Raw genomic sequence first — 13580 nt, 5'->3', positions numbered from 1 at the left:
GCCTGACTTCAATCTGGGGGTCTAACACATTTCACAGTAAAAGGGGTTAGTTATTATAGGGAAATAATATGTCTACCTTAAATGCTTTGCACGCAGTTTTCTGAAAATTGGAGCCTACTTTTCAGTATACCACCTTTGTCAAGACACCACGGTGGCCTTCAGGGTAACTGAATAACTGTGACAAGCATAAAAATAGTGGAAGCTCTGGATTTGAGGATTAGGACTAAAACTGCTGGTTTGTGGCAATATCTGAGGTGGGTAAGCAATTTAAAAAGCTAAGCCTCTCTGTAATGCTTAGGTAATTAAAAAAACTCAGTGAACGGGCTAAAGTCACTCACCATTAATTTGAAATGACTGCAGAACTATGTCTGAAAATTCTGCAGTTGGTGCTCTTTTATTTTGAAATGCCCAAACGGAAATGCTATATAAGTTGATTGTAGTTTGATGGAGGAGCGCAGTTCAATTGACTGGATAAACCGGTTCTGACTGAGGTGAATCCCGTTTACATTCAGTGAAAAGGAACCACGCAGCTCTCACTGCTTGACGGAGAGTACCGAGGCTACCAGGGACATCTTAACAGCAGGAAGTGCCCATCAGGCTCTCACACACTCAACACTCATTTGCATAACACCTGGGCCTTCACGACGTCATTTGCGTTGCCTGCGGAAACGCCACAAACAAGTGAAATGATCTTTGACATTCAGCAAGTCAGAGGGACAAACCTTCTTAAGTCAATTAACCTCTGTGTGTGTGTGTGTGTGTGTGTGTGTGTGTGCGTGTGTGTGTGTGCGTGCGTGTGTGTGTGTGTGTGTGTGTGTGTGTGTGTGTGTGTGTGGCTTGGAGGGGGTTGTCATACATATAACAAACAATAGGGCGAAGAGAAACGGAATCTAAGTTGATCTCCTCAAGTACTATACTTACGTCCAAATGTGAGGTACTTGTACTTTACTTGAGTATTTTCTTTTCATGACATTTCTACTTCCAGCTCACCACATTTCACAGGGAAATATTGTCCTTTTTACTTCATGACATTTATCTTACAGCTTTAGTTCCTAGTTACTTCATAAATTAAGATTTGTGCATACAGAATAAATATGGAAGCCCAAAGGGAACTAAGGTACAGCTGAAACGATTAGTAGATTTATCAACAGGCCAGCTGACACAAAATTATCATAATGTGACAGCTATTGTGATACTAATTAAGTCGTTTTTCATTTAAAAGTATTTTGTGGTTCCAGCCTCAAAGATCTGAGGATGCTCTGCCTTTCCTTTAATTATTTTTTCGATTTTAATTTATTTGTAACAATATTGAATTTTGTACTGCTGGAGATGAAGATGTCACATTGGGCTCTTGATGACTGCATTTCTCACTAATTTCAGAACTTTTGTAAACCAACTGATTAATGGAGAAAATAATCAGCAGCTCAATCCTGAATGAAAATAATCATCCCAAGTAAAATAGTTCAATATTAGTTCCATGTCAGCCAACTACAACAGTAAATGATATATAATAACAATAGTGCTCGGGGCTAATACATTTACTAGAGTAAAGCATCTGAATACTTCAACCCTCTGCAACATTAAAATGCTGCTTACATGCTAGTGCATCAGTGGTCATAATACACCAATATTAATCCAGTATATCAGTGTATTCAGGCAGGCTCAGAGCGCTGAGGGGTGGTCTATCGCCCCCTGGTGGACGTTTCCAGGAACCACTTCACACCCTCCTCTGGCTCACAGGACGAGTTGTCATGGCAACTGTACAGCATGTGCTTACAAAAACAAGAGCTTGACCGTCCGCCGACACTTCTCTCGACATTCGACATCTGCGACGCCATCTTCTTCTTCTTCGAGCGTTAATCAGAGGAGGAGACGGGAGGTCGTCGCTGAACCGGAGGGAAGCCGAGCGCGGTGAACGATGAGCGGAGCCAAAGCCCGCAGCGACGCGCCTGTTGCTGACAACGTCCCCGGCGGCGACCACAGCACTGCGGCTCCTCCGCGGGACCGCAAGCCTGGCGGAGGGGTTCTGAAGAGGCTCAAGTCCCGGAGGAGCCAAGTGGACAGCAGGCCTGTCACGGAGGAAGACCTGCGGACACAGAGCGGACACATCACGCCGGAGGACGTGCTCGGACTGCGGCTGGCTACGCGAGGTTTGAGTCCCTCTCTAAAGCCTCTTGTTTACGTGGAGCCATGATGCTTCATGTGCTGCCTGTGTGCTGAATACTGCCAACCGAGCTGCTACGACCTGCACATACATCTACACATCACAGAGAAGTAGAGCAGGCTTCCGTGGCTGCCATTTGACACTAGTGTGGTATTAAATCTGTTATGATATCTGAGAAAACACATATCCGACAGCACGAACGAATGTCAGGCGTCATATGACAATCTGTCACTCATGGAAAAACGCTGTTTCCGTTTTGAAGCAGCTCCATGTACACAGAGGAGTTAAATACAGCTCCTGTGTGTTGTCACTTTAATTGTACCGAGGTCCTGTTATGACATCAAACTTAAAAAATGACATCACAGAGCACTGCTGTGACATCACTGTGACATCACCGACAGGACTGAGCAGAAGACCCTCTGTGGCCTTAAATCACTAAAAATGGTAAGGACAGCATGGTAGAGTCCACTCAGTGCTGTAAGGACTGCAAATGAAACTGTAGAGTTTCAATTTAACGCTGATGAGAGAGGGGCTGCTTGTTTATGACATTAACTCATTAAAGCCTTTTTCAAAAGAGCACACTTAATGCGTCATATTGTTCTGTGTGTGTCTGTTTTGCAGTTTGATGCTGTAATAAAAGGCTTTGTCTTATTTTATTGTATGGTTAGGGTGCATGTACATGCACATACATGTATGCAAAGTTGCAAGTGTCTGTGCAGGCGAAATGTGTGTGTATTAAGTCAAGATGAGTGTTTTGCATGTTATCCTTGTGCTTGTCGAAGCAGCTGCTCTACATGCTGACTGCAATGGCTTGACGATGTGTGTTATCGTTGCAGGGTACCTCTGTAAACCTGAGGACAATATCTATAACATCGACTTCGTACGCTTTAAGATCAGAGACCTGGAGACCAGCACTGTCCTGTTTGAGATCGCCAAGCCCCCTCATACAGGTACGCTGCATCAGCCCACTCCTCTATTGTTTTATGTTAGTGTTTGTTCTGTGAGGCTGATGGCTGCGAAGTATCTGACAAACGAATTTACCGACCCTGCTGACAACTTGTTCTCATCATTAGCTTCAAATGAACCTCTCGAAGCGTGTTGTCAGGTTCAGAACTGTCCGCCTTCTGGATCCATCAACCAAATGTCTTACGTTTTAGCCTCAGAGGACGATGAGGAGAACCGAGAGGTGGACGCCAGCGCAGGCCGATTTGTACGCTACCAGTTCACCCCGGCCTTCCTGCAGCTGAGGACTGTGGGAGCTACGTGAGTGACTCACGCATCAGCAGCACACGCCTAAGACACACCCACCCACCCCATATGCAAACAATGAAAACAATTGCGCCATTGTCTCCGTCAGCTAGACGCTCAGAATTTGCAACGGGGCTGTACGAATGTAATAATACATCTCAGCCTCCCCTCTCTCTGTATCATCCAATCAGGGTGGAATTCACGGTCGGAAACCGGCCTCTGAACAACTTCCGCATGATTGAGAGGCATTACTTCCGCGATCACCTGCTGAAGAGCTTTGACTTCGACTTTGGCTTCTGCATCCCAAACAGCCGAAACACCTGTGAGCACATCTACGAGTTCCCTCAGCTGTCTGAGAGCCTGGGTGAGTCGTCTTTAAGAAAGGAAAAGTTTAATGTGTGTGTGCTGTGTGTGAGCTGGAAGAGTTACTGGCCAGTGCGATCGCTCTTCCTCTCCGCGCTGACCACGGACAGATGCTGGAAAAACATGTGGAACAAAATCCACACAATGCAGACTAAAGTTCAGCTGTAGCTAATATGAGGCTAATATGAGGCGTCACCATTTTTAACTCAGAACAATGCTGAAATGCTGATTCATGCTTTTATTACTAGCTGCCAAGGTGACCAGTAGGAAATGGTCAATGTGCTCGCATCACTGCACTGGCTAGCTGTATCTTTTACAGGTGATTTTAAAGTCCTTTTTACATACACAGCCTGACATACTCCAGCACCTTCACATATCAGTGACTGCCTCTTTTAATACCCCAACAACAACTCTTTGACAAGTTCCTGAAACGTCCCACAAAAACTCAGGCGCAGCTGCTTTCTGTGTTTGTGGCCCTGAACCGTGGAGCCCCCTCCTCTTAGATCACACATCTCGCTCCCGTCGAAGTTAAACACCTGTGTGCTTAATTTGGCTTTTAATGTGGGTTAACTTTGCTGGTATCATTATAAATGCTGTATTGTGTTGTGATCAGTGTGTTTTTGTTTTTTTCTTTGTTTCTTATTGCTACGGTTATAATTGCTGTTTTAACTTAGTTTATTTTTTGTTTTGTTAAGCACTTTTAAACAATTTCCCAGATTGGGATCAATAAAGAAGCAGTCAGTCTAAAAGCCTAAAGTCTTGGGCTGCAGGAAACACTGCTGGGAGAAAACACAAAGAGGGAATTTCACCCTGACATGTCTCATATTGGATGATACCCTCTAAATTTGGCTAATGGACTGCTAACGCCTCATATTAGCTTCGGCTGAACTTTAGAAAGTGTTATGCGTGGAACAAGAACTGCAGATTTGGACCTCTATGTTTTACAGTGCAGTTGCTTTAGGAAACGTTCAATATGGAGAGGAGGAACAATCTCAGTAACTAATAACTCTTTCATAATGTGCATGTGAGTATCGTGTTAAGACAGACGTAAATAAATGTGAAGCTGACCTTCAGTGATGTCTTATAAACATTTAATATAAGACCTCTGCTGTTATGTGATATTTGCTAATTCACTCACTCATTTCCTGATTAATTGCCAATCCAGTGTCACTGGTGGTGTCGTGATATTATTGTTAGTGCTGGAGGGACATTAGTGCCACTTGTTTGGCCCCAATCAAAGCTCTTCCCTCTGGGCATCAGAGCCACTCAAGCATTTGGACATTTCAAGAGCTTAATCAATACAATGGCCTCGGTCATTTCAGGTATTTTAGCTTATATGCAGTCGGTTCTAATTGCTTGGATATTTTAAAAAGCCTGTGTTGGGATGGATGACGTGCATGTGTTGTGTGTTTTTCAGTCCGTCAGATGGTGGAGTGTCCTTATGAGACCCGGTCAGACAGCTTCTATTTCGTCGAGAACAGGCTGGTCATGCACAACAAGGCAGACTATGCTTATAATGGAGGACAGTGATATCTGCCTGCTCGCATGCAAGCACACACGCACACACACACACAATCATGTGCATGCACACACGTGCTCACATTTCTAGATATACGCATACGTGCATGCACATGGCTGAACACACATACAGTTCATTCATTCATACAAGCACAGGCAGCTACAGACAGTTGCCTCTGACGTTTGTAAAGATTAATTTCATTCATCCATTCTCCGGGGGTGTATTTGATATCAGAGGAGGTCAGTATCAGTCTCTGCGCCCGTGTCCAAACACGAAGCTTCTGGTAGAAAAGGGTTCAAAAAGGTTTTAATGTATCTGTTTTTAATTATGGACAGACCTGCTTTATGCCCAAAGAGGACTCATCACTCAAGTGGCCATGTGACACGTGTCTCAAACAGACCAAACGGTTATTAGATAGAAGGTTAGTCTCCTCTTAGCAATTCAAAAAGTGTCCCACTACCCCCCTCAACACACACACACACACACACACACACACACAGACACACATACACTCAATCCCCAAGTGACACACATAGTGTTTACGCAGTGTTTGTCAGAAGCAGCTGTTCTCAGAGCTACCGCCTCCACAATCCACTCCAGACAATATCCGGGGAGAAAGAGAGAAACCATCCACAAAAACACTCCTGTCAAACACACATGGTCACTCCTGCAATCCCCGTCCCATCTCCCTCTCTCCCTCTCTCCCTCCCTCCCTCTGCTGCCTCGCTCTCATACACACAGACACATCAAGTACTGTATAAGATTTTGATCAGTGGTCTCAGAGATTACTGCTATTTTTTTTAAATTTTTGGTCTGTTTAACAGTTTTTGTCTGGTTGATCTCTGGTCGATCAGGTGAATTGTTGCCTACGATGTGACTGTGACCTTCAGCTGCAAGACGATGACCTCATATAATGAGCGGTCAAAAAGGAAATTTCAACATGAAAAGACTTAATTTCACAGAGCTGCAGAAATGAACTGATATCCTGATGCATGTGATGATAGAAATAAAAAAAGCGGGAAGAAATGGAGCAGAGGTGTATTTGCTCCACTTAAAAGATCAGGCTCCCTTATTTTAAAGCCACATCAGGTGATCTTCTACCCCGCTTAAGTTGAATTACTTGTATTTTTGAACCATTCCTTTATCACGCATGTCTTAAAACATCAAAATCAAGTTGGAATACGTCTGGAAATCGAGTGGTCTTTCTTCTAGCTAGATAGTGTACTTTGTACTTTGTAAACTTTGGTGTTCAGGGTAAAAGGTGGTGTTTGTAATATATATATATATATATAGTTTGTAAAAAGTGATAAAATAAAATAAATGTACATTTTCAGATAAAAGATGCGTCGTATTTGTTTCATTTCTAAGGATGATGAAAGTTGAAGGAAGGTGAGCTGCTCTTGGTCGACGGACAAGAAGAAAAGTTCCAAAAGTGGCCACTAGGAGGAGTAGTGTTATAACTGGGTTATAAATGAGTGCCTCTGCTTTCAATGTAATTTCATGTTTGATTGTGGGAAGAGATCCCAGCACTGGTTTTTCTTATTATGCTGTGACATGTTGACATTCATATCTGATATTTGCTTCAGACTGCAGATGAGGTCATGGTCTGATCCCTTTCTGTTCGTCTATGGCTGTGGTTTCACTGCAGAGAGGACATGACACTGACACCATTTTAATTCCTCATCATTACTTAATCTACAGGCCACATGCGATGAGCTAGCATAGCACGCATCACATTTTGAAATTTGTCCGGGATTGTTACACTTTAATCATCCATTTTTGGAGTCTTGTGGGATTTAAGCCAAAATCTGAGCCTCTCTCTGTTTATTCTTTCTCAGGCTGGTTCTTTCTATCGCTGTGTTCATCTCTTGATCTCTCTCAGTTTCCAGCTCTCGTGCCCAAAACCTCCTGGTCTTTTCTCCCTCGCCTCTCCTTTTCTGTTTCTCTCTCCACACCTATGTTGCTCTCCCTGCCTCGCTCTGTTTTCCCCTTTTCTTTCCTCCTCTCTCACCTGGTAACCAGACCTCTGGAGAGGAGTGTTGAGTTTCCACTTTCCCAGAGAAGAGGACAATCTGAGCCACACAAAGACCCACAATGGACCCCCTCTGCTCTCTCCTCCCTTCACTTCGCTGCGCAGCTGCACACACACATACAGAAACATACAGTGAATTATATAAGAGTACATAAACCCTCTGCTTTTTACTCGCTCTCCCCTGTCTACCTCCTCATTCGGTTTCTTTTTCCTTTTCTTTCTGTGTCGCTTTCCTTCATCTTTTCTCCAACTAAATATTTTCTGTTTGCCTCCTGCTTCAGTTCTGTCTGCATACACATATTGGTGTTCTCATTGACACGTCCAGTCGTATGTAGTCAAGAAGTATCAGTTGTCACTTCCTCTTTACAATGAGACCCTTGTTTCTTTGTTACACTGTTGATTTAATTACCTAAATTAAATCAATGACTCATCAATCAAAAACATTGCATGATGAGATTGTTGCTGTGAGAATGCTGTTAATGGCCTGATGAGGTTTCAAATGTTAAAACACAGTTGGGAATCTTTATTTTTGCATCTGTGGTGGGCGCATACAAACAGGAAGTGGTCAGAAATATAAATTTGTTTCTTTACAGCAATAATAATTTTGTGGGAAACTTAGGTGAAGTAGAAGGTATGAAGCAGCATTAGCATTCATTTGGAGTTGTGTTTGTGATCACCAGACAAATGTAAGTCCCATATTCACACTCTGTTTTTGGTCTCCACCAACACCTGAGAAAACCATCTGACTCTTAGCTTCAGCTTCAGCTAATTGCTAACTTTATTTGTCTGCTGCTTGATGCTGGGCAGGTGGAGTACAGGGTGCAGGGTTCATCAGAGCTTTTTCATTTAGAGCAGATGCCTGAGAGGAGGCTGAATGAAAATAGTGACATTACGGGCTGTAAAACCAGAACAATGAGCTGAAATATGCTAAAATATTGAGTAAAGATGAGGGGAACTGCAGAGTTGGGTGGAGATGATCTGTGTGTGTTTGTTAATTATCACGTCACATTTGATCTGCTGTTTATGTAAAAATATTGATAAATGCAGCTTTAATAGTGACATTAGCACCTTTATGAACAGGGACAGTATAAAGACAAGTTTGAACTTCCTACCATAGACCTTGAGCAACAAAGCTAAGCTACGCTAATCTCCCAGTTGATCATCAAAAGCTTCAAACAGACATCATTAAAAAAGGCATCCATAAGTTGGATCTAACAACGAGTGACATAACCCTTTAAAATGCATCAAAATGAATGGTGTGAAGATCTAATACGTCTGCAGCTGATTAGAGCGCAAAGCAGGGCACAATTTAACTGTGAGCTCATAAATCAATGACCACAGCCTTCCATCAGGCTGTCGGGCCTGCACACTCCAGCACGCAAGTAAAGCAGCTGTACTGTACTGAACCATGTGTCGGTACCACACAAATCTCAACATACCCTGTTTGTGTGTTTACAATTAGCATATGCACGTGCACAGACACATTCGCGGCCATAAATACACACATTTTCCAACTTTCCAGGGATGATTTGTGTGTTCCCAGGCCTTCGTGGAATACATTTCAGCAGTCAGTCGTGCATTGACATGCGAGCACCGGAAACAACTGGACAGGTGGGATAAATCAGCCTCATTCACCCCCTCCCCTGCGCGCTCACACACACACACACACACACACACACACACACAGACACGCACACACACACCTATCTTTGTAACTGGCTTTCCCATATATCCTGTTCAGTGAATAACACCACATTGAGATTAGGAGTGAGAAGCACAGGTTTATTGAGGTTCCCCTGAAACACATACACACACACTCACTCACACACACAGATCTACACTCAGGCAGGGGGACAGGGGGGACAGTGGTCTCCTATAAATAGCAGCCAGGAATGGCGTTGATAGGTCCTGTGAAAAGAAATGGAGGGGGGAGTGGAAAAAGGATTAAAAGAGATACAGGGACGCAGTGCAACTCTACTTGTTCCTGTGTGTGAGGGAGAGTTTGTGTGTCTGAGATACTTTGGAGGGAGGTGGTATGGATTTCTTGCTACCAACAACAGTGTCTCTCTCGGACCACCCTCACGACTTCGTCCACTCTCCTACATAAACACACGTCCTCATCCTCTCGTTTTTTCTTCCTCTGTCTCACTCTCCCTTCCTTTCCTTTTCCCCTTCTCTCGCTCTCTCTCTTTCCGTCCTGCTCTGAGGCCCCGGTGTGAAACCCATCATGTGTTAACACTACATTAGCCACACCACGTCTTCCGAAAAAGAGATGATGAGTCACGGCGCAGCCCTCTCCTGTAGGTTGGCACGACGACGGTCTCAAAGATGGTCGTGACTCCATCTGTATGTGTCATGATGTCATTTCCAGCAATTGCTCAGTGACATCATCTCACCCGTGAAAAAAAAGGTCAGGGCAGATGTGCAGCAGCAGACGCAGAGGATGGGGGTAAATATGAATAATAAGGATCGATGTAGAGGTAAAAACAAAAACTCATTCGTCATCATTGCTGCCTTTTAAAACACTCTTAGTGGCAAACAAGAAAAATGTATGTGTCACTTTTCAATGAACATCTCGTTTTGGATTGAATGGATGCTGTAATTTAATGTCATGCCATGCAGAGCTTTGTAGATGTGACAGGAGATAACAGATAATTAGCTATCTGGGAGTTAATAATGCACTCAGTACAGCAGTGATGGATAGACAGTCCTTTAACAAACTGTGATTCCCATACCAATTTCCATGGTGGCAAGTGCAGTATTGACAATCTGTCTTTAAGTGTTAGGTCTCTGCTGATTTGCAACCAGAAGCCTTTGTGTGGCTCCTGTGTGTGTGTGTGTGTTTCCCTGCGTTTGTCCGCCCAACCGTCTGTGTGGTATTACAGCGTAGATCTCCACCAGTACTGCTGCTGCTGCTGCTGCTGCTGCTTACACTCGTACAGCCGACAGACAGAAATAGTCCTGTGTCATCAGGGTAAATAGGTTGTGGTCTGTTTGTGCTCGCAGGAAGCCCACAGCCGCCTTTGGAAGCCTCTGGGATCCTTCCACCACCATCAGTCCAGTTTGTTTTGTGTGCGTATAATTAATAAAAGGTTAACTCAGCCCTCAGTCAACTGTTGAAGAGGCCTGTAAATCTCCCACACAATCTCTTCCTTCCTCTCCCTTTCTCTCCTCCCTTTGTCTCTCGCTCTCTCTCTACCTTTGCCACACCTTCCCTTGGGGGATGAGGGATTGTGATCGGAGAACGGAGGTGGGGCTCCTGGCGCAACCACAGGTGTGCTTGTTTCCTCCCTTCACCTCTCTCATGTAATGATTTCTTTGGCTCGCCACCTGCCAGGTGGAAAAAACACCCACAGCAAATGGAGTGCCTTAAAATGGCCTCCTGGCTTCCGCCTTAAAAGACTTTTTTTTTTTTTGTCTTTGCTGTTAGTCTTTATCCATCGACAAACATTCCATTTATATCCTTTTTCATAATCCATTGGCATTTAATTCAATGAGGTCTTCCTGGAACTACTTGTTGCTCCTTTACATTTTGCATCACATGCAAATGATGGTTTCTGGCTCTAAAAACTGAAGCATAAGGCAGACAGAGCCACAGCTTCTAGCTAGTCAAAATTTGCCTTTCCAAATCTTTTCTCTTGACTCCTCTTCTGAGCTCTCTTTCAAACCGCCTCGAGGGTGGTGGAGAGCAGGTCCCAGGCCCTGGCAGGTCAAAGGTTGCTCCCAGACAATGGGCTCCCACTCTGGGTCAGCTGTGGTCAAGGAAACAAAAGCGGTGAAGACTTAGACTATCGCAGTGTTTTAAGGTGGCAGAGTGACAACAAGACAGAGGGAGGGAGAGGGGGTGAAATAAAACGTGCAGTGTGAGCAGACTGAAAACCTCTCTCTCACACACAGACCCACCCATCCACACCCACATGCACACACAACCGTATCAGTTTTGCTCTTACACAAACTGTACCAGATTTAAAAAGCTGAAAACCTGTTGCTTAAGTCTCAGAAACAAGTTAGCCGAGGTTTCTCCAAAGCCAGACACCTCTGCCTCTTTCCACGTCCTCTTCACTCTCTCCTGTTGCTTTAGACGAATAAACACTTGCAAAAATTGGCTTTACGTTAGTTTGATCATCAAAAGTAAAGCCAAGTGTTTTTGCTTCATTCTGCCGGTATCTTTTCTCATCGCTCTAACTTGTTCCCTTCCCCCACGCCGCTGTCTTTCTCCTCTCTTTTTTATTCAGTGCCATTGATCATGCATGCAGAAATTCAGCACGCCCAACCATGGCTCTAGCCAGGATAGGTTAGCCAGTGCAAGGCCTTGTCCTACATACTGTTCTCTCGCTATGGTCCACCAGGCCACAGTCACACCCTCCCCCTGATCTGCCTCCCCTCACTGACTTCCCCCCCACTGCCACACACACTCACACACAGACACACAAACACCCTGCGGCCCATCTACGAACCAGCACATGCACAGATAATCATGTGGTGCTGGGAATGTTAACTCATCATTACCAAAAACTTTGAGTCAGGTGCAGAGGGAATGAGACTTTTTGGGCCTCATTTCTGTCTCCGATTCAGTCTCACTTCTAACTTGTTTCACATATGAGGATAATTCTGCACTACTGTAATCAGATTACAGTATCCAAACTACAGACAATTACAAATCTCATCTTGTTACATTTAATCTGGCCCCCAAAAGGCCCCCAAACCCACATGATCTCATTAGTGTAAGAAATTGTTTTTGACTGTGTTATGTGTATGCTCTGAGTGAATGTTGGTTTATGTATCAAGGTCACAATCTGGTGAATTAAGCAAGTGCATTTCATGTAACCGTCTGAGCACTTGTTTCATTTTTGATGGAGCAGCTGAGGTATGTGACGAACCTGCTCAGCTGACCAGGCTTGCCCTGGCTGAGAGGTAATGCTGCTAATCTTCCACTTAGCTGGTTAGGACGGCCTGTCACATGGGGTGAAGAGAGAGAGAGGGAGAGTGGGTAAGACCAGGTTTAGATGAGGCCAGAGCTGTGACTGGGTAAGAACTGGTTGAAGTATGTAGGGTCGTGATCACAGCTGTCTTGGATGTGATGGATTAGGGATGAGAGATGGGCTGCAGGAACAGGTGGGCCGAGGGTTGGACCAGACAAAGATGACTGATGGATGGGAGGGCTGCATTAGGCTTTGAAACGCTTTGTGGATATGGGGTTAATGTTGATGATGATGAAAATGAATCCAGGAGGTGACTAAGAACAAGTTCATATAAAAAATAATTTAATACATGTGGTGGACAGCTGGATCTGGTCCCGGGTGCAGTGAGGGCTGGACTTAGCAAACATAATGAATACACATAATATGACATCTCACAAAACATAATGTAGAATCACTCTGCATCATGTGAGATTCATATCACATGACATCACAGAAGATCACATAATATGACATCACAACTCAAATCACATCATATAAACAATCACATCTTATATGTCACGTCAAATAAGATCGCATCACATCATATAACATCACATTACATTGCATTACATCTTAAGATCACATAAAATAACATCACGACTCATATCGAATCATATGTAACAATCACATCCCATCATATTACATCACATAAGAACATGTCACAGCACATTACATTGACATCACATTTCATCATATATGAACACATAATATTGCATCATATTAAATCACATCACATCTCATTTAACTTCATAACATAACATGACATAATGTAACATAACATGACATGGCATGACATGACGTAACCTTTTCAAAGGACAGACCTCACTGTTGACCTCTACGGTCTGAAGCTACAGATGTGACTTGCTATCCATCCAGCTGTTTTATGTAATCTGGTGTCCAGGTCAGGGAGCAAGTATCCTGGTTTCAGATGCCTCATCTCACCGACCTGACATGCATCTTCTTATTTACCTCCCATGTTTGAATTTTAATATCTCCATCTTTTCACTGTTGTCATTGCAATTTTACGACACGGAATAGAGACAGAGAGGAGAAAGAAAAAAAAAAAAGCTACTGCAGGTCACCAAACATTCAAAACGCTTTAATGGGCCATGCTGATGTGATCAACCAATGGCAAGCGCGGCGGGGAAACACTACGGAGAGAGCGCCAGTGGCAGCGTGAATAAAGGCAGGCAACGTGCAGCGCGGAGGGAGGGAGGGAGGTCCGAGGCCCGGGTAGGCTCCGGGAAAGCGAGGTAGAGGCGGAGCTTCTCTCTGAGCGTGTATGCATGCATG

At 44.1% G+C, this 13580-nt stretch overlaps 1 protein-coding gene across 1 annotated transcript; it reads left to right on the top strand.

Moving 5' to 3' along the window:
* The first annotated feature begins 1769 nt into the window (after window positions 1-1769).
* On the top strand, window positions 1770-6630 carry LOC143337704 (protein unc-119 homolog B-like). The gene is made up of 5 exons (XM_076757420.1): window positions 1770-2150; window positions 3001-3114; window positions 3322-3427; window positions 3604-3776; window positions 5193-6630. Exons 1-5 carry the CDS (start codon window positions 1919-1921, stop codon window positions 5303-5305), a joined length of 738 nt encoding a protein of 245 aa, XP_076613535.1. The 5' UTR covers window positions 1770-1918; the 3' UTR covers window positions 5306-6630.
* The last annotated feature ends 6950 nt before the right edge of the window (window positions 6631-13580 follow it).

This window comes from Chaetodon auriga, chromosome 2 (genome assembly GCF_051107435.1).
Source record: "Chaetodon auriga isolate fChaAug3 chromosome 2, fChaAug3.hap1, whole genome shotgun sequence".
NCBI classification, from domain to species: domain Eukaryota; kingdom Metazoa; phylum Chordata; class Actinopteri; order Chaetodontiformes; family Chaetodontidae; genus Chaetodon; species Chaetodon auriga.
This window is presented reverse-complemented; position numbering and strand designations above follow the sequence as displayed.

Coding starts and splice junctions, on each gene's coding strand:
- LOC143337704 (XM_076757420.1), top strand. CDS start 1,919: ATGAGCGGAGCCAAAGCCCGCAGCGACGCGCCTGTTGCTGACAACGTC. Junction 2,151..3,000: donor ACTGCGGCTGGCTACGCGAG/GTTTGAGTCCCT, acceptor TTATCGTTGCAG/GGTACCTCTGTAAACCTGAG. Junction 3,115..3,321: donor CGCCAAGCCCCCTCATACAG/GTACGCTGCATC, acceptor CTTACGTTTTAG/CCTCAGAGGACGATGAGGAG.